Source organism: Cryptomeria japonica, unplaced genomic scaffold, assembly GCF_030272615.1.
Source record: "Cryptomeria japonica unplaced genomic scaffold, Sugi_1.0 HiC_scaffold_28, whole genome shotgun sequence".
Classification (NCBI taxonomy): Eukaryota; Viridiplantae; Streptophyta; class Pinopsida; order Cupressales; family Cupressaceae; genus Cryptomeria; species Cryptomeria japonica.
Window position 1 is genome coordinate 380,536 of NW_026728850.1, and position 26,098 is coordinate 406,633.

The 26,098-nt window shown below is 35.5% G+C and overlaps 1 protein-coding gene across 1 annotated transcript; it reads right to left on the reverse strand.

Annotated features, from left to right (window-relative positions):
* Positions 1 to 22,533: 22,533 nt before the first annotated feature.
* On the reverse strand, positions 22,534 to 23,847 carry LOC131861596 (phospholipase A1-Igamma1, chloroplastic-like). The gene has a single exon (XM_059214946.1). It carries the CDS (start codon positions 23,845 to 23,847, stop codon positions 22,534 to 22,536), a length of 1,314 nt encoding a protein of 437 aa, XP_059070929.1.
* Positions 23,848 to 26,098: the final 2,251 nt, after the last annotated feature.

Below are 26,098 nucleotides of genomic sequence, written 5' to 3' on the forward strand. Positions count from 1 at the left end.
TAAAATTCATTAGAACAAACAAATTATAAAAAAGATTGAAATAGGAAGAAATAATCAAAAAATAAAAAATCTTTCTTAATAAACCTTGGACCAAGCTTCCAAAAATTCCTTGCCTATTAAATAACAAATTCACTATCTACATAATGTTCTAAACACTTAACTAAACATATTAAACACACCACAACACATTGAAATTATCATATCAACCAAAGCCCCGAATAAACTGAATTGAAAAAAATTATTTGCTGAAACTAGTGAACAACAAAACCCACCCCATTTCAAATAAAAGTTTAGAGTCATAGTTCAAATTATATAATTTGTACTTCCCTTTAAGCACTTAAAGTTATAAGCATATCTTACCTATAGAAAAACAAGTCACCTTTGTAGTTAACTTAAAAAATAATTTAGGTGTGCAACAAAACATTTTCATTTGGGAAAAGTAATCAAGATTTAATGAATCTTTCTTCTTCGACATTCAAAAGTTCTAGGAAATCAAAATTTGAAAACATTAGAAACCTAATAATAACAATTTCATCTCTCTCAAAAATCTTCAATTACCTAGCTGAACGATAAAACATGTAAAATTTTAAAATTATATTCTCCTTCTCCCCAACAATAAAATGACTAGTGGTTTTAAGTCAATGCCTTGTTCATCTTCTTGAGCTTGCAATTGTTATCACGTGATGAATATTACTAGTTTCCTATTACAAATCGCTTACAAACTATGTGGTATTCTCCTACTTAGTTCAGGAATTCCTTCAACTATAATACTCTAACTAACAACAACTAATCAAAATAGAGTAAAAAACATCAATCAAAATATGAACAAAGATTAGCTTTTAAAAATTATATAATGCAAAGAGATCAAGCTTCGAACGCATTGCATGTCATGCCTAATGGGTGTAAATTAGAGTTTTTTTAATATGACACAATTTAGGAAAATGCATTCACCCAACATGGTAGATGACCAAAACAGTAAATACCAAATTAGAAACAAGTACATACCCATCATTTGTTAAAATTTATCAACTATTTTAATTAGAGACTAAAAATTGACTAATGTTGATCAACAAGTGAAGCGAAAAGTTTTCAATGTAATGTTTGTATTTTAATTACATTTTAAATTTAATTTTCAACTAAAGAAATGTTAATACTAAAAAATTATTAGTAGATTAATCCAAGTCCAATAGTAATTCAAATTATGAGTCTCTAATTATAAAAAAACATACAATCTATTTCTGGTAGACTTCTTAGAAAATTTTTAGCCAAATTGTGTGCTTTCTGTGAGATTTCTTGTGATAAATTATGTTACTATTTGGAATACTTTGAGAGATTGAAGGAAAAAATGGGATGGAGGTCCAACATTGAGCCCATTATAAAGAAACCATATGGCATAAAAAAAAAAGGAAAAGAAAAAAAAAGAATAAGGTGTTGGTGTAAATAATTATTCATCTTGGATATTGTTACACTTACTTAAGTTTACTTAGGAAATGCATTTCATAATAGTTTGGGTATGAGACACTTGGGTGTTTGTGCCACATTGGGATAGTGTGTGTAGAAGAAATTCCACCTTTTATGGTGTTGATCTTGTTGTTACACTCCACATTCAGTGGGTGATCCACCTCATGTGGACTATTATATTATTTCTCCTACCTACCCACACCTATTTCCTACCTACCCTTGTTTCTTATTGAGCCACATGTCATGTTTGTGTGCTCACATATCCCTAGCCTTGCCTATATAAGCAAGCTCATCTACATTGTATGTAAATTGATATTATTGATCATTTTCTATTGATGAGAATATAGTTTATTCTTGTCCTATATTGTGTCTCTATTTTGAACATTTCATTGAGCTCTTGATCTTGGCAAAATCTCACATGGTATCAGAGCCATTGGGGCTTCATTGATTCATCTTGAAGAGGCATTATTGCGATGTCAAGAGGCAGATCTGAAGAGCAACATCTTTTGGAGGCGTCCTAGACCAGATCCGACCCTGCCATTGCGTCTAGAAGGATGTTTCCATGAATTTTGGTTATAAAGTCGGCCTATTTTGACCCCCCCTGTGACCTGCCATACCCTGCAGGTCTGCAGCACCGGTCCACATCGCCCGTGCCGCCGCCACCTTCGGTGTCCTCAGTGGCGGCCCCTTCCTCTCATCGGCCACCTCGGCTTTCATCCTCCCATCTATCGCTGTCAGCACTGACCGTCCCATCCTCGCCACGCTCCGCCCCTGCCTGTACCAGCCACCGCCTGTGCCGATACCCGCCATCCCCATCGCCGCCGTCGGGACCACTTCTCCTCTTCGGCAACCACAGCCCCATCCCGCCGGCCGGGACATAGACTCCATCGGCCCCTCGACTCCGGCCGCTCCCTCCGTCGGCGACCACCAAAACAGGCGGCCCCGCGTCCGCCACTGGCCTGCGGGTAAAACCCGTACGCACAGTCATCCACCACGTCATCTGCCATGTAGAGCTGACCCACACCACCCAGTGAGCAAATCCGTACGGTACGGCCTGCACAGTCAACAGTCCTTATAGTACGGACGCCCAGTCAGTGGGGAGGCAAAGTTTTTGCGACGGTCATACAGCCGTCAAATTTAACACAGTGAATTGCTGACATCAGCGCCACGTCATCATTTTTAAAAAATTTTGCAGGCCCCTCTCATTGAGTTTTTTGATTTTGCAGTTCAACTTCAAATGGCCATAACTTGCACATTTTTGCTCCTTTTTGGGTGCAATTTTTTTTGAAATGGGCTAGAATTTCATGCTCTCCATAGTGGTTAGGGGCTAGACATATTCACTTAACCGTTGTCTAACGAATCATTTGAATATTTAAGATACAGGTTAGGGGTTTCTGCCCCTCCAATAGAGACTTGATTGATGAAGTTTGTCATCAGTCAGACATGTATTATCAGAGACATTATTCATTTTGGCACTAATGAGTGGTGCTAGTACTCAGGGGGAGTAGTGAACTTTGAGATTCAAAGGTTTATATCATTGCTTTGATATTTTTGTCAGATTTCTGGCATTGATATCAAAGGGGGAGTGATAGTAATGTGAAAAATCATTCCGAACCTTACAAAGATATCATTCATTGGGGGAGAGCTATTGATCGTTGGTTGTCTTCCACAGGGTGAGACTTGTTTGGAATCTCTTGGTACTTAGATGTTTTTCACCTCTAGTGTTGCCATTAATTCCAAAAGGGGGAGATTGTTGGCATTATGGATGAATTGATTATGTGTTGCATTGATGTACATTTTGTCATTGATGTCAACACTAGCTGATATGGATGGTTACCGACAGACAAGTTTTGGTTACCGATAGAAGATCTAGTGTTACCGAAAGAAGAGATTATCTGTTGACACTTCCGACATGTTTGGATCAGTGAAGTATATTGGATTTTATGAGTTATATGCTCCATGAACATGTTTTGGTCAGTTGGTATTGGCTTGGTAATTGGATGTTATCATACACTTTGGTAAACCCTTACCAACACTAGTTTAAGGCTTTACCGACAGAGCTTTCATTGAGGAATTGTGACATGATGCATAATTGGTGTAGGTGCAACTTCTTCATGGACTTCAGGATGCTGAAGATGTTCTTTGATCATGCTTCAAATGCTTGAAGATATTGCTTTGGCATGGTGGACCCAGAATAGGTCTGGTACCTATCTAGGTTATGGATCGGTATCATGCTATCGTGTACTCTACATGTTACCAGGATGATTCGAGATGATTTATGGATTTGTTATTATTGTTTTGGTCTTAAGCCGACATGGCATATCATTGTAAATGGAATTATGTAATGATATTATTGTAATATCTTTAGGTGGCTGACCTAATTGGTTTAGGCCTTAAGGTTTGTATAAATAAGAGGTAGAAACTCTTTGTAAAGTATCATGGTTATTGAAAAGGTCATGATCAAGGAATGTAATGTGCGAATATTGTAATATCATTCAGACAAAAAAGTTGATCGATCATTGGTGATCGAATTGGATTCAAAAGAGGATTTAGTCCTCCGACATTGAGCTTAACCGGGACTGTAATCAGGAATGGTAGATGCTATTTCCAACAGTTCACTCTATGGATTGTTGTCCATTTATCTTGAGAAGGTTGTAGCCTCTCTATAGTCAGTGAGACTCTTTTGTAATGAGAAGTATGCTCTAGGCAGTGTGCCTTCCTGCAAGTGCAGGCCCCTCTTGTAACACATACTTTTTGCAGAAGTATCATCTAACTGTGGGTAGGTTTACCACCATGGTTGTTCCCTTTCTGGGTTTTCCATGCCAAAATCATGGTGTTATGTGGTATGGTTTCTTTGCATTGATTATATGGTTAATTGTTTTTGATTAAGGAAAATCAGGTTTTAAGGGACCCGAAACCCACTTACATTATGAAGGATGAGCATGAAAGAAACTAGAGAAGACAAGACCTAGACAAAAAAGATGCAAAAAAAACCAACAGCTAGGATAAAAGGACAACACAGAGCCAACGAGAAACTGGCATCCAAACTCCAACATTACATATCAAATAAAAACTTTAATAGACTCTTTGCATTCTGAACCAACAACATCATGGTCTTAGCGGCTTCTCTTACATCATTGTTCTCCTATTTTAGCTGAATGCCTTTCATCTTTGTCTCCATATCACTGGTTGTCTGCCTGGTCCTTCACCTGGAGATTTGATGAGTAGAGGTGGAGGTCGGTATATCATCAATGATTACCAAATCCTTATTCTTATTTTTCCTCTGTAAGTGATCCACCAAGGCATTCATGTTTTGAGACGAGATTCTCAAGACCTCAAGACTGTGGTTCATGAAGTTTTTCAATGCCTTCTCAGTTTTAGCAACTCGATTGATGATGATCTCATTATCCACCTCAGTCTTTTCTTTTACAATTCTAATCACATCCTCCAGATGTTTCAAATCCCCTTTTATAAGATCTTTTTCCGACCAGTCCTCCATTTCAATTTCATCCTCTGCTTCACTGGTTTCCACCTCCGCACTCTTTTTCCCCGAATTAGTATACTTGATCAAATTGTGAATCTTATTCTCCAGGTCTCTCTGTTTGCTCTGAATGCTGGTAATATTTTCAATAACCCACTTCTGAAAATTGAAAGACTCTAGCGTGTAATTTTGAGCGGCATTCAAGATAGTTTTCGCCGTATCCCTTTCCTGCTTAGAGCTCATGGATTTAGGGTTGGATTCCTCCATGGAGTTCTGGGTAAAATTCCTGCTATCTGAACCCATAGGGTTAGAATCAGGGTTTTCAATATTGGCATCTTTTTTCCTTTCCTCCTCTTCTCCAGCATACTCTTCCTTCTCACTCTCCACTTCAATCTCAGCCTCCTTCTCCTGTTCCTCCATACCATCATTCACCTCTGTGTCCACATTACCAATGTCAACTCTCCCTTTTTTATGGGTAGGGGCATTCGACAAATCATCTTCAGACTCAGAGTCATTACAACTCTCAAAAATATGCGCATTTGTTACCTGGTTATCATCCTTTCTAACACTATCTTTTTTCTTTAGGTGTTCGTAAATGAGAAAAATAAGCCTCTAATGGGCTATGGGGTAAGATTTGGGCTTTTTGGCATGGTCAGCCAAGCTCTCATTCAGGGATGATGCTAAATAAAAGGGCAAAGAAATCTTAACCCCATGGCAGAAATGATTGAGAAATGCAAAATGATAATTGTAGACTTTAGTAAATCTACCATCAACAGTCAGGAATTCCATCAAAACCCTTAGCATTTTCTGCCAAAAAGACTTTACCTGCTGGGGGAGGTAGTAAGAAACATTGTCTTGCTTGGCAAGCCGAGCTTTCTCATCCTCAGTTTTCGGGAAGTTTTTAATCGCTTCAGCAGCAAACTTTCAGTCTCTGTAGAACTTTGTGCCCTCCTTTTGAAGTCTCGTGACCTCCGCAACCAAATCCTCATCAATCTTCCAGGTCTCCCCAAACAAAGTGACTCTGTTGCTGTTCCAACCCTTAGCAAAGCCTTGAGACACTGATTTTCTGCTACCATGCAACTTTTCCATATAGTTGGTGAATCCATGTCTATGGAGCCTCCTCCACACTTTCTGCTCACTTTTCCAGTTCTCGCAACCAGAGGGCTCGTTCCGGTTTAGGTTACCTCTCATGTTGAACAGCAGGTTGAAGTCTCTAATAGTATATCTCACAAATTGCAGGCCAAGACTTAAACAGAGGCTATTGAGCAAAATACTGGGATCGCAGAACAGAGTACCATCTGTGATTTTAAAGAAGTAAATAATAATGGCCGCAGAGATCCAACACTTATTATTATAATCCCCGTCACACAAATGATCATAAAAATGATGCCTAAAAACAATCATTAACTGACAGTTCGCTTGCCCCCAATCTCTGTCTTTGGATTCTGGACCCCAAAAAGTGATCATGATTTTAACTTGAACCATTGATGTGATCAAATAATAATTGCTCCCTAACATCCCTTTTACATTGGGCCTCTCTGATATATTTAGCATCCACCTCTAAATTGACCCCTTCATTAGCTAAAAGGTCTGCAACCTTATTGCCTTCCCTTAGAGTATGAGTTATGAGAATACTAACATAGTCATTTAATAACTTTTTAGCACTTTCAATAGTATTAGTAATATTCCAAGAGGAAGAACTAGTACCTTTAAGAGCCTGAATGATATTGAGGGAGTCCCCTTCCAACCAATTTTTTTTAAAATTGAATCCCTGAGCAAGCTGGAGGCTTTTTAGCATAGCCCGAGCTTCAGCCACATGATTATTTTGGACTCCAAAAGGAGAAACAATAGCAGCAATGCAAACACCTTGAGCATTTATGATGACTCCTCCCCCACCGGACTTCCCATGGTTGCCTTTAGCAGCTCCATCAAAATTCACCTTGACCCAATCATAATAAAGAAATCTCCAAATAATATTTTCTCTCCTTGTCTTATTGTCATATCTGTAGACTTTGTGGATTAAATTCCATTAAATAAGGATGCCTTTTTCAATATCATTCATATCAGCAAAAAACCATTGTTTGTTGTTCCTGTGAGGAATATTTATGTTTTCTTTTATAGCCCTGCAAACTTTTTCAAAGACCCCTTGAGAAGTGCACTTAGCTTCCCTAAATATTCTGTTATTTCTCTCTTTCTAGATGCCCCAACAAGTCATGGGAAGGATTAAGGACCAAAGGTTCTTGATAAGAGGAAATTTGGTGGGAAAGATCCATTGCCAAATAATTTCCTTGAGATTGTTGTGCATAACCCAATCAACTTTCCAATTCACCCAAAACTTACTCCAGATTTCCCAAGAGAAGGAGCAATGGATGAACAGATGATCAACTAATTCTTCCTCTTTATGACATAGCTCACACCTGTTGGGGAACATAAAACCTCTTTGGGCCAAGTTATCAATAGTAAGAATCCTATTGTGAGTAGCAAGCCAAAAGAACATGTTGACTTTAGGGATAAGAATTCTATTCCAAACTTTACCCCATATTGGGTTGCTGATTTGGGTAAATGTGTTTTTATAGGCTGAGGCAACCGTGAAGTCGCCTCTAGGATTACTCTTCGAGAGGAACACATCATCAAAATCTTTGTTAATAGAAAAGGACAACAACTCTTGCTGAAGTAGCGAAAACATGGGGAAGTCATCAGATCCCGGAGCCTTATCCCCCTGAAAGGACAAGACCATTTTTTTAATTTCCTCAGCAGAGGAGATAACAAAAAGGGCCTTATTCTGGTTAGGATCAATAATCTTGGGGATGATGTCAACCAGATCCTGTTGCTTAGCAGAATCAATCTCCTTGCTACTGGTGAGGAGTTGAGAAAAGAAACTAACAGCTTCATCCCTAATATCATCCTCCTTAAGAATAATTTTGTCCTCAGCAATTAATCTGGAAATTCTATTCACAACTTTATGTTTCATAGAAGTCATGTGAAAAAATTAGTATTTCTATCCCCAACTTTCACCCAAATAGCCCTGGATCTCTGTCTTCAATAGATTTCCTCCCTAGAAATAATATTGTGAAGTTTGAATAATATATTCATCTTCCTTAGCCTTGGGATACTTTTTACAGCCATCTTTTTGTATTGAGTTTTAGATATGTTCTAATTCCTCCTTCAACTTTTTTTTTTGATTGAAAAATATCACCAAAGACCTTCTTGTTCTAGATCTTAATGTTATCTTTGACGTTTCTAAGTTTTTTAGCAACTTTGTACATGGCTGTTCTATCCACATCAATATTCCACCAGTTGGCAATGGATTTTTCCAGAGAGGGGTGAGAGATCCACATTTTCTGAAACCAGAAAGGGAAGCACTGTTTACTCTTAATGGACTCAGCAACAAAGGAAATGGGATAATGATCCGAGCCAATTCTATTGACAAATGATAAGGAGCATCTATGAGAAAGTATCCAATCATAAGTAATAAGGGATCTGTCAAGCCTTACCTAAATGAGGTCTTCTCCGTCCCTGCGATTAGACCAGGTGTAAGAAGCTCCAGTGAGATCAATATCAATAAGAGCATTGACATTGATGAAGTCCATCAAATCAGATCTGCTATCTAGTTGGGCTTGAGTTCCTCCAAATTTTTCAGTTCCTTGCAAAGGAGTATTGAAATCTCCCATCAACAGCCAACTGTCCTTAGGGAAAGATCTTCTTTTTTGCTGGATTTTATCCCAAAATTTACTCCTAGTAGCTTTGGAATTAGGGGCGTAGATATTTGTGACTACCCATTCCTTTCCTTAAGAGATGCTTTTAACTTTCATAGATATGATATTATCATCTTCATCAATCATATCTCCTAAAATAGTTTTCTTGTTCCAAAAATAGCCACCCCACCAAAGGCCCCATTCGAGCTACTACCACAGACCCCTCCATTTTTAAAGAAATTTAAATTCTCAACTTTCTCCTTACTCATTTTGGTTTTTTGCACAAGGATAATATCCGACTTATGGTCTCTAATGAGATTCCATAATATATCCTGTTTATTGAGACCATTTAGGTCTCGAATGTTCCATGAGATTACCTTCATTTGGAAACCTAGGGGAAGGATTCCTGTATAGTTTTCTGCCTTCCATCAGCTATGTTTTGCTTACTCTCCTAGTCCCTATGCCATTTCATGGATTTATGTCCCTGCGGAGATTTGGATAGACCAATATTTGCCTTGGATCTGGTCCTAGTTTTCACCCCATTAGGGCATCCCACCTTCTTTTTTCCATTCCCTATTATTTCTTCCTCATGTTCATCTCTGAGATCAGCTTGCATGTTATTCCACAATTCTCCTCTTTTCTGGGATGAAGTGGGCGTGTCAACTCCAACATTCTGGAGTAATGCATTTAGATTAACCTTAGGCAATCTGAACTTGTTCTTCCTTCCATAATTAACTTCATGTCCTTCCAAATCATTTGGGCTCTCTTTATCTCTTTTTATCGCTGAAAATTGAAGGGCCTCATGTTGAGCTTCAGTTGCATCCTCAATCTCACCTTCTTCAAGAATCTCTTCAATGATTACATTCTCATCCTCCTGAGTCTGTAGGACCTAAAAAATATTGACTGATTTGATCTCAAATCCACTGATTTCATTATTTTTATCTTCCTTCAAAAGGGGAGCCTTAAGAGGGTTAGCATTTCTATCACCTTTTGATAAGTCTTTTATGTTACCATGAATTCCACTTCCTCCTTTCACTCTACTATCTACCTTAATATTATTCTTTTCTTTCCATATGTATTTATGGGGATTGTTAACCTTCATAGGTTTTTTGGGGTTGCTAGGGCAAGCCTTATCCCAGTGTCCATCTTTCTTACAGGAAAAGCACACAAAGGGGAGGGACTCAAACTCTATTGTCTATTCCCATAAACCAAGTTTGGAATTTATATCAATAGAGCTAGGAAGATCCATCTTTTGCGAAATATTGACACAAATGCGCGCATAAACCAGTCTCTTTCGAGCTGCAGTCGTTGGATCTATCACAACAAGCTCCCCAAAGGAGTTCGCTATTCCTGAGAAAACGTCCTCAACCCATAATTCAAGCGGCAAGCCTGACAACCTTACCCAGATCAGAGCAGATTCAAAGAAGGAATCATTGAGTTCCATATTAGGAGACCATTTTCTCATGGATAGGGAAGATTTACCAAACGTCCAAGGTCCACCGCTTAATGTTGCTTCCATATCTTCCTGACAAGAAAAGGAAAAAACAAAAAAACCCCTTGACAGGGCTAAAACATCAATCTGTCCTTTCAGCCTCCATTTTCTCTTAACAAATGATCTAACATCCCCAATATTGGGTCGTGGTCCAACAAACTTTCCCAACAGAGAGAAGGCCATTAAAGAAATGCTATGATCAATAACCAAATTTGGAACAACAATAGCTAATCTACCCGTTTATCTATCAGAGATGTCTTCCACAAAGGGGAAGGACAATTTTCCAGTTGGTTTATTTGCAAAAAGAATAATCTAAGGTTTGAGAGCCTTCACCTCTGTAGTCTTTTCTAAGTCAGCTTTCACACCCTCGGGACCCGATTTTGGAAAATCTTTCATCTTTTTGCGGTCCAAAGGAGGGTCCCGATGCCGTGGGTCCCCATCTAGTCTCCCATCCTCATCATCCATCGCTTGTCCTTGAGCTGCAGAGGCAGTAGAACCAGAGGACCCAACCTCGCTATTCCCTCCATTTCCAGAATTCAAATTTCCCTCTACTTGTGCTGTTCCCTCCATTTCTCATTTTTTCATATTTGCTCTATATGGTTAATTGTTAAGTTGTATTGTTTACTAGTATCCGTTCCTACCGACATATGTCTGTTCTTTATTGGTACTTGACTTTTTTAAGGTTGTATTGTGGGCTAAAAGTTATAATTTGTTAACAATTGATTCACCCCCCCCCTCTCATTTGTTCACCGGTTATCCTAACAATCCCAACTCCTATTGAGGTGGAGGTGAGTCTTGCCTATCTTCTTGTGAGTAGATGCTTGGAGAGGTTTGAGATGGCTGTTTTCCTTAGACTTTCTGTTTGGGTTTTTCTTTCTTGGTTTAGGTACCCAGGTTAAAACCCAACACTTTGGGTTTGGGGATCCTTCCAAATCCCCATGGGGTGGATGTTTTTAGCCTTGAAAGCTTTATGATAACCCCTATTTTCTTTTTTTAGAGGATGGGTCATTATGTCTATCTCTCTCATGGCTCCATGGTTGCATTATATTGATCACATTTTCAAAGGTTTGTTAGACATTTCATAGTGGGGTTGTAGATAAGTGTGATAAATTTATCAAGTCCTTTTAAGAGACAAATTTTCTGGTAGGTGATTAATACTTTTTTTTTTCTCTATGTATTTTGTGAGCATTATATTTCCTTTGGTAATGATATACATTCAATATGAATGAATTGATTCATAAAGTCCAAAGATGACTAAAACGCTTTAATATTTAATTTGAGCATATGGAATATTGTTAATGCCTTGGCAAGAGTTTGTGAAGTTCTAAATACGTGACTTGATTATATTATAAGTCTAAGGCTTTTATTTGAGGCATGAGATTTCTTTAATCTTTTGGTGGTTTATAAATACATTAGAATCACACCTAATGTTTGGCATTGGAATTACCTATGGTTTGACATGGTGAGAAAGTTTTAAGAATGTGGAATTTAATCAAGTATTATCTCTTTTTAGTTCTACAACTTCTTGAGGTATTCTTATTCCATCTTGTGCATAGATACCAACCCAAATAGTGAATTCACCATGTTGATGTTGTGCTACAATGATTTTATGTGGGCCCCATTAAGAGTACACTTGATGATGCTTGTATATTAAATCACAATGGTATGCACCCCATCAAATATAGACTGTGCAATAGTACTCCCTTTCTTGTGGTAAACCCACAAGTTCAACTGTCAACCCATGATGATTTAAGCTATAATAGTACATTACAAGAAGTAAACATTCAATGATCTTGGGTGGGTCAATAGGCAATTCGATTGGTTCCACCTCATAGGCACACACCACACCTTAATCCCACATCCCATTGGTGTCATCAACAATTGAATGTCACCTCATCATCCAACAAAAAGAGTGGATTATTAAAAGTCAAATTAGAACACATTACAAACAATGGGCTATCAATAAACTGAAAAGTTATTACCACTTTCTAATTCAGACTAGCCATCCTAACGTCCAAAATATGAACATGTCAAATTAGGACTCTAGTTGAAGCTAAAGTCTTCTTGGATTTATTCAAGCTCTTTAATCACCTACTTGAGTTTCTTTGCCCTTTCTTTGTTTTCTTACTTTGTGAATTGTTCAGTAACAACAAGCTAATTTTTGGCTTCTAGAAGCATGGTTTGTGTATTCTCCAAGGCCTCCTTAATATCCGTAAGCTCCAAGGTTATCTTATTAACTTCATCTTATTTTACTTTCAATGGATTAGCAAAAACTTCAGTAATTTTTATGATTTCATCTCTATCTAAAAGTAATTGCAACCATATTTGATTGACCCTAAAGCTTCTTTTACCACTCATAAATTTGCAAGATTAAATTTACCATCCATCTCCCTATGTCTTCTCTAAATTAGGTCCTTCTAATAGAGGACTTCCATGATCTTGTGAGTGTCATCAAAATAGAATAAGGAAACTACAATTATATCCTCAATGACCTTCAACTAATTCTTCAGACTATGTGTTCAAAACGAGCATCTTGAAAAGAATTTTCTAATTGGTCCTCCAAATCAGCCACCTTAATGTCATACTCTTTACATAGTTTACACTCACAAGTTAGAAGAATCCCTTGGTAAGAATAAAATTCATCAACTACTGCAATATTATTATCTTCGATTACTTATGGTTTGACATGGTGAGAAAGTTTTAATAGTGTAGAATTTATTCAAGTATTATCTCTTTTTAGTTCTACAACATCTTGTGCATAGATACCAACCCAAATAGTGAATTCACCATGTTGATGTTGTGCTATAGTAATTTTATGTGGGCCACATTAAGAGTACACTTGATGATACTTATATATTCAATCAAAATGGTATGCACCCCAGCAAATATAGACCGTGCAATAGTACTCCCTTTCTTGTCGTAAACTGATAAGTTCAGCTGTCAACCCATGATAATTCAATCTATAATAGTCGTTTACAAGAAGTAAAGATTCAATGATCTTGGGTGGGTCAATAGACAACTCAATTGTCTCCACCTCATAGGACCACACACAACACCTTAATCCCACATCCCATTGGTGTCATCAACAACTAGAAGTCACCTCATCATCCAACTCAAAGAGTAGATTATTGAAAGTCAAATTAGCACTCATAACAAACAATGGGCTATCAATAAACTTAACAGTTATTACCACTCTCTAATTCAAACCAACCATCCTAACGTCCAAAATTTGAACATGTCAAATTAGGACTCTACTTGAAGCTAAAGTCTTCTTGGATTTATTCAAGATCTTCAATCACCTACTTGAGTTCCTTTTCCCTTTCTTTCTTTTCCTACTCCGTGAACTATTCAGTAACAACAAGCTAATATTTTGCTTCTAGAGGAATCATTTGTGTATTCTCCAAGGCCTCCTTACTATCCTTAAGGTCCAAGGTGAGCTTATTAACTTCATCTTATTTAATTTTCAATGAATTAGCAAAAGCTTCAGTAATTTTTATGATTTCATATCTCTCTAAAAGTAATCCTAACCATATTTGATGGACCGTAAAGCTTCTTTTACCACTCATAAATTTGCAAGATTAAATTTACCTTCCATCCCCAAATGTCTTCTCTAAATTAGGTCCTTCAAATAGAGGACTTCCATGATCTTGTGAGTGTCATCAAAATAGAATAAGGGTACCACAATTATATCCTCACCGACCTTCAACAAATTCTTCAGACTATGTGTCTCAAAACTAGCATCTTGAAAAGAATTTTCTAATTGGTCCTCCAAATCGGCACCTTAATGTCATACTCTTTACATAGTTTAGGCTCACAAGTTAGAACAATCCCTTGGTCAAAATAAAATTCATCAACTACTGCAATATTCTTAGCTTCAATTTATAATGTAATATTTAATTTTATTTATTGATTGGACCACATATTTGATTGAGTGTCCAAGCGTCTTGACATGTGAAACATCACTTCTATTTTTTTTACTATCTATTTTTTGGTGAATCTTCTATCCTGTAAACCAAAATAAATTATTTCCTTTTTAGTGAACTAGTTTTTAAGCTTCTCAATTCTCTACTCTACTAATTTTTATGAGAACTCACAAGCTATATGTGAGACATCTTGTTCCTTTCTAAAAATGGCCAAAATTTGAAATTTTACCCACTTAGAGATTCATCATCTTCATTTAAAATCAAGCAAAAAATAATTAACATGGATGCCTTAACATTTTATGCATGATATTTTTTTATTTTGGTAAATAATCATTGGAACATTCGGAGAATTAAATTATTACACTCGAGATCAATAAAAATAACGAATGATCTCACCTTGTCCATAAATTTTAAACTTTGAGCCCTCTTATCAAAAGAAGGGCTTTTAGTACCACCCAACCCATGAAATATTTTAATAATAATCTATAAAATCATTATTATATAGTGTTATATGAGCTATAATTCTTAAGAATTTACTGAGACAAGAGGTAACTTCAAGTTTTAATCCTCACGAGGATGTTCCATAAGCTTCTGTTGGACCAATTCAACATCCTGCAATATAACTGTTCTACCTTAGAAAAACATAATTCCAATTATAGCAGCTTAATAAGAAAATTATCTATAAATTGCACAAACTCCAATTCTATTCCAATCATTAAGAGCCAATTTTTCACTTCCTTTTCTGTCTATAATTGCCTAGGCCGAATACACTTCATTTAATCATTGAAATATTTTGATAAATGGCCGACAATCTAATTTTCTTTAGATGCAATAATTTACCAAGTTTAAATGTTTTCCAAAATGTCATGCAACTCAAGAAAGTTTAATAGATGCTAGTCTCCCAACAGGTTGGCAAGACCACTACCTCTAATACCTGTGTAGGAAACCACATCAGTTGTAGCAACATTTTTTTGTAATTTTTCCCCAATTTTAGAGAATTATCATTAAGACAAATAGTTTGCACGCATTCTATGGAAGAGATTTCATATTGAGGTATTTGGTGATAGTTTGTTGAAAACAATGCAACATATATGTTGCTTGATGAATTTCATTCATGAGTACTATAGTTTGATATGTTTGTGTCCATAATTGTAACATATTGTACCATCTACTAAAAAAGATTATCATTTTTTAACATATTGTATCATTCGGTATGTTTGTTAAAAAAAAAGGTGTCTCTCTAATGGATTACAAGCAAGTCTAGAATCAGACTGCCTAACTATATTTTCTACTGATATCCTATCCCATAAGGAGAAATTTGAGGATGAACTATTGGTTTTGGTGTAAGATATGATGAAGGGGAGGTCTCCTGATTTGTCTTTTCCTCATCCTTCCCCCAGTGATACACCCTGTGTCTCTCGTTATCATACCGACTCTTACCACCCGAGTCCTCCTGAATGTTTTTAGTCAGGTCACAATATCTGGGTTCTTCCTTCCCCTATTGTCCACTCGAATCCTGTGTCGCATCACCCTGCCCGTTCTCAGATCCATCCCCTACCCGGGCTGTGTCAACTTCAAATGTTTCAAAATCACACTTCTCCCAACAAACTGCCTGCTTCTCCCGCTCTTCTTAGCTTTGTTTAAACCCTTGTTGCTGCTTTCTTTCAAATGTTGATAGAATGAATATTCATATAATATCGAGGTGGTGAAAGTAGTACGAATGCATTAATGCAAATATCTTTTGAAAGGATTGATTGTAATTGAGAACATAAATGCATGTACATAGCTCAAAAATGTTTCATGATCAAACAACTAACAAACCATGTCTAGGGTGCATTATGTTCATGCTGATTAGATGAGGAACAATGATTCTATTAGCGAGACAAGATTTGTCTCATTTTAAAAGAGAGTAGATGTGAGAAGTGAGAGGCTGGTGAGTTGGTTTGTTTTCACACCCGATACTATGCAGTTTGCCCACATTGCCCAAAAATTATTTTAATATTGCTTGTTTGAAACATTGATAAGAACAATTGCTTCTTTGAAACATCAACAGGAACAGTTGGTTGTTTCAGATGTCTAGAAACAAAAAGAAGACATAATAACCAATTTTTGAGTGTGAGACAAAAACGTCAAGCTCACCATATGCAAGCTTTCTTGCAAGTGTAGCCTATTGACTAATTAATCCTTATAACCCCCAAAAGTGCTTTATTTAAGTATTTAATTATTTTGGGCACCTTAGGTACAAGGTTAGGCAAATCCAACCTTTAAAACTTTCCATTCTCTCTCCAACAAGATATTATACCAATATGCCCACTAAATTGTTTTAATTAAATCAATACAACCTCTATAAATTTAATTAAATATAGGTCAACATTACACCCGAGTTGTAAAACTGGTTTAAATGCATTAAAATTAAAATTGGCTGCATAGGAGTGATGATAACCAAACATAATCGAGACACTTATTATAGATAGATTCTCTCTCCAAGAATATTGGAGAGCACACCAAAAGTCTAAAATAACCTCAAAAACTACCCTCTAAGTCCTTTAGGCCATCCAATCTTGTTGGTAACATAAAAAATACTCTAATATGGTCGATACACACCCATAATATTAGAGCCAACTACAAAGCTACATAACATGAAAATGCGGACATTACACTTATCCCTTCTATAAGATTTATTTGTGTAATGTCCCCTTTATTTGGACCTTAAATTTAATTAAATAATAAAAATTTAAGTTGTCAAAATTACATAAATTTAATAACAACTTAATTTAATTATCTAATAAGGTTATAAAAAAGACGTTAATTAAAAGGTTCTATTTATTATTTCCCATTTTAAAAAGACAAATATTAAAAGGTAAGAGAATTTTAAAAGGATTTCTAGAAGCTCCCTTGGCGAGTTATAAAAAGACACTTTGAGTCTCTATTGGGTATGCTTAGTTTATTCTTTCTCTAGTATAGCTCAAAAAGATTTTAGATTTTAGTTGAGAAGCCCTAGTATGGAAACCCTCAAGTTTGGAGGAATTGGATGAAAACCTAGTTTCATTCTTGAAGCAGTTTCAATTAGCATTCGCGGTTGCATTGTATTGACGATCTCAGATTTTGAATGGTTTATTAGAGATTTCATAGGGGGGTTGAAAGTAAGTTTGATAAATTTATGAAGTCCTTTTAAGAGACAAATTTGCAGGTTGGAGATTAATACTGGTTTTTTCTCTATTTATTCCATGCGCATTATATTGCCTCTGGTAATGATATACTTTCAATATGAATGAATCGATTCATAAAGTCTAATGATGAATAAAAAGATTTAATATTTAATTTGAGCATATGGAATATTTTTAATGCCTTGGCAAGAGTTTGTGAAGTTCTAAATACGTTACTTGATTATATTATAAGTCTAAGGCTTTTGTTTGAGGCATGAGATTTATATATATTTTTGGTTCTTTATTAATACATTAGAATCACACCTAGTATTTGGCATTGAAATTACTTATGGTTTGACATGGTGAGAAAGTTTTAATAATGTGGAATTTATTCAAGTATTATCTCTTTTTAGCTCTACAACATCTTGACATATGCTTATTCCATCTTGTGCATAGATACCAACCCAAATAGTGAATTAACCATGTTGATGTTGTGCTATAGTAATTTTATGTGGGCCACATTAAGAGTACACTTGATGATACTTATATATTCAATCAAAACGGTATGCACCCCAACAAATATAGACCGTGCAATAGTACTCCCTTTCTTGTCATAAACCGACAAGTTCAACTGTCAACCCATGATAATTCAATCTATAATAGTCCATTACAAGAAGTAAAGACTCAATGATTTTGGGTGGGTCAATAGACAATTCAATTGGCTCCACCTCATAGGACCACAAACAACACCTTAATCCCACATCCCATTGGTTTCATCAACAACTAGATGTCACCTCATCATCCAACTCAAAGAGTGGATTTTAGAAAGTCAAATTAGCACTCATAACAAACAATGGGCTATCAATAAACTTAAAAGTTATTACCACTTTCTAATTCAAACCAACCATCCTAACGTCCAAAATTAGGACTCTACTTGAAGCTAAAGTCTTCTTGGATTTATTCAAGATCTTAAATCACCTACTTGAGTTCCTTTGCCCTTTCTTTCTTTTCCTACTTTGTGAACGGTTCAATAACAACAAGCTAATATGTCTGCAATATTCTTAGCTTCAATTTATAATGTACTATTTAATTTTATTTATCAATTGGACCACATATGTGATTGAGTGTCCAAGCCTCTTGACATGTGAAACATCACTTCTCTTTTTACTCCTATCTATTTTTGTGGGATCTTGTATGTTGTAAACCAAAAGAAATCACTTCCTATTTTGTCAGCTAGTTTTTAAGCTTCTCAATTTTTTACTCTACTAATTTTTATGAGAACCTACGAGCTATATGTGAGACATCTTGTTCCTTTCTAAAAATGGCCAAAAATTAAAATTGTACCTTCTTAGAGATATCATCATCTTCATTTGAAATCAAGCAAACATGGATGCCTTAACATTTTATGCATGATGTTTTTTTATTTTGGTAAAGAATCATTGGAACATTCAAATAATTAAATTATTGCACTTGAGATCAATAAAAATTAAAAAATGATCTCACCTTATCCATAACTTTTAAACTTTGAGCCCTCTTATCAAAAGAGTGGCTTCTGGTACCACACAACCCATGAAATTCTTTAATAATAATCTATAAAATCATCATCATTATATCATTATTATATAGTGTTATATGAATTGTAATTCTTAAGAACTCATTGAGACAAGAGGCAACTTCAAGTCTTAATCCTCATGAGGATGTTCCATAAGCTTCCGTTGGACCAATTCAACATCCTGCAATATAATTGTTCTACCTTAGACAAACATAATTCCAATTACATCAGCTTGATAAGAAAATTATCTAGAAATTGGAGACTCCAACTTTATTCCAATCATTAAGAGCCAAATTTCCACTTTTCTTTCTATAATTTCCTAGGTTGAATACACTTCATCAAATCACTGAAATATTTTGATAAGTGACCCACAATCTAATTTTCTTTAGATGCAATAATATACCAAGTTTGAATGTTTTCCAAAATGTCATGCAACTCAAGAAACTTTAATAGATGGTAGTCTCCCAACAGGTTGGCAAGACCGCTAGCTCTAATACCTATGTAAGACACCACCTCAGATGTAGCAACTCTTTTTTTATAATTTTCCCCAATTTTAGAGAATTGTCATTAAGACAAATATTTTGCATGCATTTTATAGAAGAGTTTTCATATTGAGGTATTTGGTGATATTTTGTTGATTAGAAAGCAACATATATGTTGTTAGTGAACTTATTTCATGAGTACTTTATTTTGATATGTTTGTCTCCATATTTGTAACATATTGTATCATTTAGTAAAAAAACATCATATTTCCTAGTTCATGTTGTATCATTCAGTATGTTTGTTAGAAAGAAAGGTGTCACTCTAATGGATTACAAGCAAGTCTAGAATAAGACTGCCTAACTATATTTTCTACTGATATCCTATCTCATAAGGAGGAAATTGAGGATGAACTCTTGGTTTAGGTGTAGGAGAGGTTATAGTCAGGCAAAGGGAAGCAATTATCCTTCAATCTCAATGGAAGATTAGTGCATTTACATGCTTTTATATTGCCATCTGAATGACTCTATTTTTTGGGTGTTTTTTAAATTAGTTTTTGGGTGCTACGAGGCTCCATATTTTAGTGCCATAGGATGTAATCATAGAATATGGCTGTTAAGGAATTCTATTTGGCTAATGTGAAGATTGTGGACAGGTTTACCACGAGCTAGGTATACATAGTTATTGAATCTTTTTATGCAGTTTTATTTCTCTTCATATGTAAGTCTCTGTGTCTAGAATATGATAGGGTATGAGATGCCATCATATGGCTGCAAGGAATATTTCTACTCTATTAGTGTTTTTTAGTGTGTATATTATAGTGTATTTGGATATTTTTATAAAAAATTAATATATATGCAATAATAATTTATCTATGTAATCTAGCAATTGTAGCTACAAATACTCATTGTTAATAGAGGATTTAATGCTATTAGAATATTGCATATTTTATATATAGTTTTGAAACATAATTTGCATGGAACTCATTTAATGTTGGTTTTTTTAATTGAACGTCATAGGCCTAGACATTGTGTACATCTAAACAAGGTGTTTTTGCTTGATCTATTAGGTCAGGAAAGCTAAGTGAAATATTACTCATAAATCTTGAATGCAACTTCTAGGAAGTTAATTCCAATTGATTGATGGGCATGGATCACTTGATAGTGTAGTGTAGTCGATTGCTTACAAATACAATTTCACACTCACTTTGGACCCACTTTGGACGTTATGTTCAGTTCATGTATGATTGTGCTTAGTTTCAGGAATGTTTTTGAATACTAGGTGCAATCCGCTACTCATGAGCGTTGTTCTCGTCTAAATTTTGCGCAGTTTGAGTTGTTGTTGGATAGTAGCTCTCGTGTCTCACAAATTTGTTCGAATCGCTCTATGAGTCCTTCAAAGGTGAAATCTAAATTCCATGAGGCATTCTGATAGTTTGATACTATCCCATAAGTTTTATAAATAGCGACGTTTTAAAATACTCATATACATCTTGTGTATTTTTTAATTGTACTTCCAATAAGGTAAATGATTTATTTCTTAGTCCAACCTTTACTTTTATGGTTCTTCCTTCAAGTGGAGCTTGATACTCATTTTGCACAAAAAATAGACATTATAGTATGTAATATTTAAAGGGGAGGAGGATAGTGAATAGATCATTGTTTTATTTATATACATCCTACAGTTTGCTACTCAAACACTAGCTTATTTCTATTTTAGGCTAACTTTTATGTATAAAAATCTGATTCGTTCTTAAATTTTTTATCCTACTAGAATTGAAACTTTTAGGGTCCTATTTCCAAAAGTCCTCTATGATCTCTAGGTTGAATTACGTTAACTTGAATCTTAGGAGGTTCAAGATTTGCTTCCCATTTTTTTTTATTGTACTCCCATCCAAATAGAAGTGGATCTAAAATAAAGAACGTTTCCTTTTTAAAAACTCCATACATATTGAGTAATATTGCTAAGTTATTGAAAAAATTCTATGGATAACAATCTATCTATGAGAAATTTGGTAAGCCGAAAGGGTTACTCATAATTGTGCAATATTATCATTGTATGTTGTTGTCTAAGGAACGAGTCCAAAAAACTAAAAAGTATTAGTAGATTTTGGAGATTGCATGTGTCCAAACCGAATCTATGGTCATCTTTAGCAAGTCCATGAAATTTTGTATGTAGGCTGATTGCAAAAATACTAGGCAAAAAGTGGCATTTTAATAAATGATTAAATATATAAGAAAGAAAGAGTACTTAAGAAATTATTGTCCAATAAAATTGGCTATTTGATATTGTATTATAGTTTCCTTGGATTATACATAATTGATTTCAAGGATTTGGTATTGAGCTCATGTAAAGCTCCTAACTTAAAATCATACACTTGTCATTCACGATTTAATCAAAAAATGAAATCAAGAATAAAAAATGCATCCTTTATATTTTGTTGATAGTTGATAAGATTGATTGGTAAAGAAGGAAGCTCAATATTTTCACCATCACAATTTAGTTCCTTATCAAGAAAGCTAACTTGATTCTTTGTAGTCCCTTATGTCTTCTTCAAGCTCTCATAAATTAAATGCAATGCCTCCCCATCATGGGGAAGTTGCGGCATTACCATAGTAGCCTCCACAATAATTGTCACATCCCTAGACAATCATTGTTTTAGAATTATAATGTGTTGGATGTATACTTGTATAATCTTAAAGTATGGGTGCAATTGAGCGACAATAAAATGTGCTAGTGTAGAGCTATATACCTAGAAACCAAATATTTGGTAATCTCATAATTATAGATAGTATGGCATGCATACATGCAATCCTCAACTAAAGTTCTCGGTAGATTTAGATAGCACTAGAACATTCATATTGTCACTAATTCTGAGGATTAGAGAAAGATTTGAGAACTTACCCTTGTTGACTATTTTTACAAATTTTGTATGAAGGTATTTTGGGCTACAACAGAGCTGAGGCGTATTATCTCTTGTTTAATAGCAATGTTCATAATTAAAATCAATACTGATTTACGCGTACTTTTATTATCTATCAGATTACTGATGACACGTGATTGTTTTCTATGACAATCAAAAGCTAATTTGTATCATCCACAGCTATGAACTCCTGCATAGTTGATTTCATTTCACGCTAAAGGTTAAGCTTTGAAGTTAAATTAATTCAATAATGAATGTGACAACATGTTAAATATATACATCCAGATAAAAAGAATAATTCAATAACCAACACAGTTGTGGTGACATTGCGGCGCAGAACGTTGGACGTTGATGTCATCTGGAGTTGAGTGAGACATGAATTATTCCTCTTCTGATGGCTGCGTCCATTTGCCATCTGGACCTTTAACGAGGCCCTTGTTCTGTTCCTGCCACCATTTTGGAGGAATTTCATATTTCTCGCGCAATAAATCACAGCTCTTATTAACCAGAGCATGATCTCTTCCACTCCAAGAAAACGGCTGCTTACTTCCAACATACCCGTCCAGTAAATGCAAGTAAAGCTCTAAATTATGAAAGTAGGCAAGATTATGGGTGTGCTGAATGAATGGAGAATTGTTGTGTAAAGGAAGCTCGAAGCCAACATGAAAGTATGTCCACGGAAGCCAATGCAGCAATTTGCTGAGGCATCCCACGTTCTCGTTCATACAAACTCCGGGCACTTTGGGAACCACGTCACGCTTGTTCACAAACCTCAGCACTTTCACTCCAATCTCCTCCACCCGTTTAGCAAACGCAAGATTTCCCACCCGGGGAGAGGCAAAAGCGAAGACGGTGACGGGAATTTGATGAAAATTATGCTTGGTGCAAAGCATTTGTTTGATATCATAAGCGCTCAAGGTTGCAAGAGCAGCTCCTAAGCTGTGTCCCGTAAATGTTATGCTTAAATTGTCCATCTCTTTTTCATAAACTTGAATCAATCGTTCTATCTCTGAGACTACCAAATCTCTGGTGCTGATGTTCACAGTGGCTCCTGCAGCGCCTTGACGGTGACGGACAGTTGAAGTATAGCAGCTCAGGAATCCTCTCTCAATTAGTACTCCATCCGCGAAATGATGCTCTTGGTTTTTGCCTGTCCTCTTGCATCTATAGGATAATCTTGTAGGTACAAGAATATCTCTCAGGTCTTCTATCCATTCTTCAGCAGTCTGAGTTCCTCTCCATGCAATCACTATGTCTCGTCGTCCAAGCCTTCTTATCTCATTTGGATCCGTGCAAACTGCAATAAAACCCAACCAAACACCTTGGTCTTTTGGTTTCTCACCAAAAACTTGATTTAACAGATTAGTATTGGCGTAAACATATTTAGTGACTTGGTAGCCACTTTCAGACATGCCCATCTTATTGAACAGATCTCTTTTACTGTGATAACATGTGCCGTAGTTTTTGGAGTAGCTTTTGCCATCAAATGCGTCGTAACAAAGCTGTGCCAAATTCCCATATCTGAGAGCTTCAGCTTTCAAATTGGGCACCATGGGATCAAGCAAACCATTCCAATTATGGGCACCTTGTATATCTCTCCATACGTCACATAGCTGAGGCTGCGTTGAGTTAGTTTGGGAACTGGGTAATAATACAGCATTATCTTCAAGCTGGGGCAATGGAAATACGGCCATTGATTGACTGATAGAAATTAAGGAATCAATCAAATAATTGTGTCTGATTTCTGGGATGTCAAACAATGATCGGCCAGACAAAGCGTTCGAGGATGAATACAAGGTTTAAGACGAGCACCTTATAAATAGAAAATCACGCACTACAATAGCAGACAATCACGCACTACAATAGCAGACAAAGTAGAATTTCAATCTTCCAACCTGAACTTCTTCTTGTTGACGAGAATTGGGCATATAAGGCTTTGACTTCCCTTGTTCTTCCCGCGTTGTTGTTTTCAAACCTAACGTTCAGACACTAGATTAATACTACAGTATTTATTCAAAGACTATAATCAGAAGGTGTCAAGCTCCCCCACACAGATTGCAATATATTTTTTCAGCCGCCTTCACATCATGTATCTCGTGAATTTCCATCGCCACACTCAGATTGTCTGGCCAGGGGTTCCTAACTTTCAAATTAGCAAAACCCATGACCGCTATTTCTTTGTATCAATGCAAACTGCGCATTTTCTAACATTTTAATATTTAAAAGGAAAGATCATAAATTTGTGTGTTAAGATCTTGTTTAGGTATAAAACTGGTATCAAAAAGTTTGACAGGGATTTCCTAATTTTCTTGAATGTAAAAGTGAACATTTTTCAAAGGGGCATTTGTAACTTGGGTAAGAACAAGCTATAAATAAACCGACAGAAATGTTGTTTATGTCAAGGTGTGGAAAGTAATTAAGGATGGACTCAGATCATGCGTGGTTTTAAGATAGACACATCTCACATGACACATGATATAAAAAAGATCCTTTTCGCTCCATTTTATCTAGGTTGATGTCAAATTTTGTGATTTTATATGTTGAAATCACATATTTTGATTGTGGTGTTTTATGTTTTAAAAAACATGTCTATGTTTGGATATCTGTGTTTACATTTATTGATGAAGTATTTGAGATATTTATAAGAGAACTCCATTAATTCAGTTTTATATCTTCCTACACATCTATTATTCGTTAACCCAACTCTAGATTAGGATTTTCTAAAAAAATGTGAAAAAATATCTAACTAATTCAAGTCAAGTGTTAACCTTGTATCATTTGTCACTTTCTTTATAATTTTTAAAATCTTTGTGAGCTTAAAATCTCATGTCCTTGTGTATATAAACTAGTTTGGAGGGCTAAAATTGCAACAAGTTTTACATAGTGGGTCCAAGAATTTGCTAATTTACACAAAATTGATCGACAATTGTTAGAAAATCAATCAAACATTGTGGCTCACCTTGAATTGCGAATAATATGGCAACTATATTTGATGGGTAGAAGTGTAGATCCCTTAGGGATTTGTATTGACTTTATGGAATCATTGTATTTTTTTTCTAAGTGTATCCTTTTGCTTGTGAAATCCAATAGAGAGGTCTGTTTTAAAATCAATTTGTTGATCGATGGTCATCCCCAAACTTGCCATACTTAATACTTGCAAATGTGGTTGCAACTTTAGGTTTCCATCACCGATCATCTTGATTGCATTTTCAATCAAATAATTCATTTCCGCGGGATAGTAAATTATTCCTATAAAAATTGAAATACATATGAAAACTATTACGCAATGAATGTAAACTATAAAACTTTACCTTATGAAGCAGACATTGCAAATGAAGTTGAAACAATAATACCTATTTAACCATGTATAATTAATGTTGAAGATACAACATAGTTGTTTCCAAGATGAATTAATTTTTTGAAGTGTAATACATTTAGATAGGTTATACATATTTTTTGAATAATACATGTCAATTTTCTTGTTTTGATGTTTTACAACAAGATAATGTCTTATGGAAGTTTACACTCTACATAATTAGAAAGAATGAATGGTGGTGAGTAAAAAGGGATACAAAATATGAGCAATATTCTATACGACTTGTAAAATGCCAATAATCTAAAAATAACATTTATTTTTACAAACATAAATATAAATGTGGATTAGAATGAGTGAATTAAAGATTTTTTAGTTATTACTAAGCTAAAAAATTATAATGAATTTATGTAAAATGGTAATAATTATTGATATAAACATATAGTTCCTATTATTGGTTTAGTTATGATTGATTAAAGCAAGATAGGCCTGGACCTCTTACATAACCACTATAAAGAAGCTACTTGAAGACAGAGGACCAGAGGAGGTCATACGGGCCCCACTAGGTAAGGTTGAAGCCAAATGAAACTTATAAAGTCTTAGAATTAAACCCTGGTGAAGAGGGAGAGTGT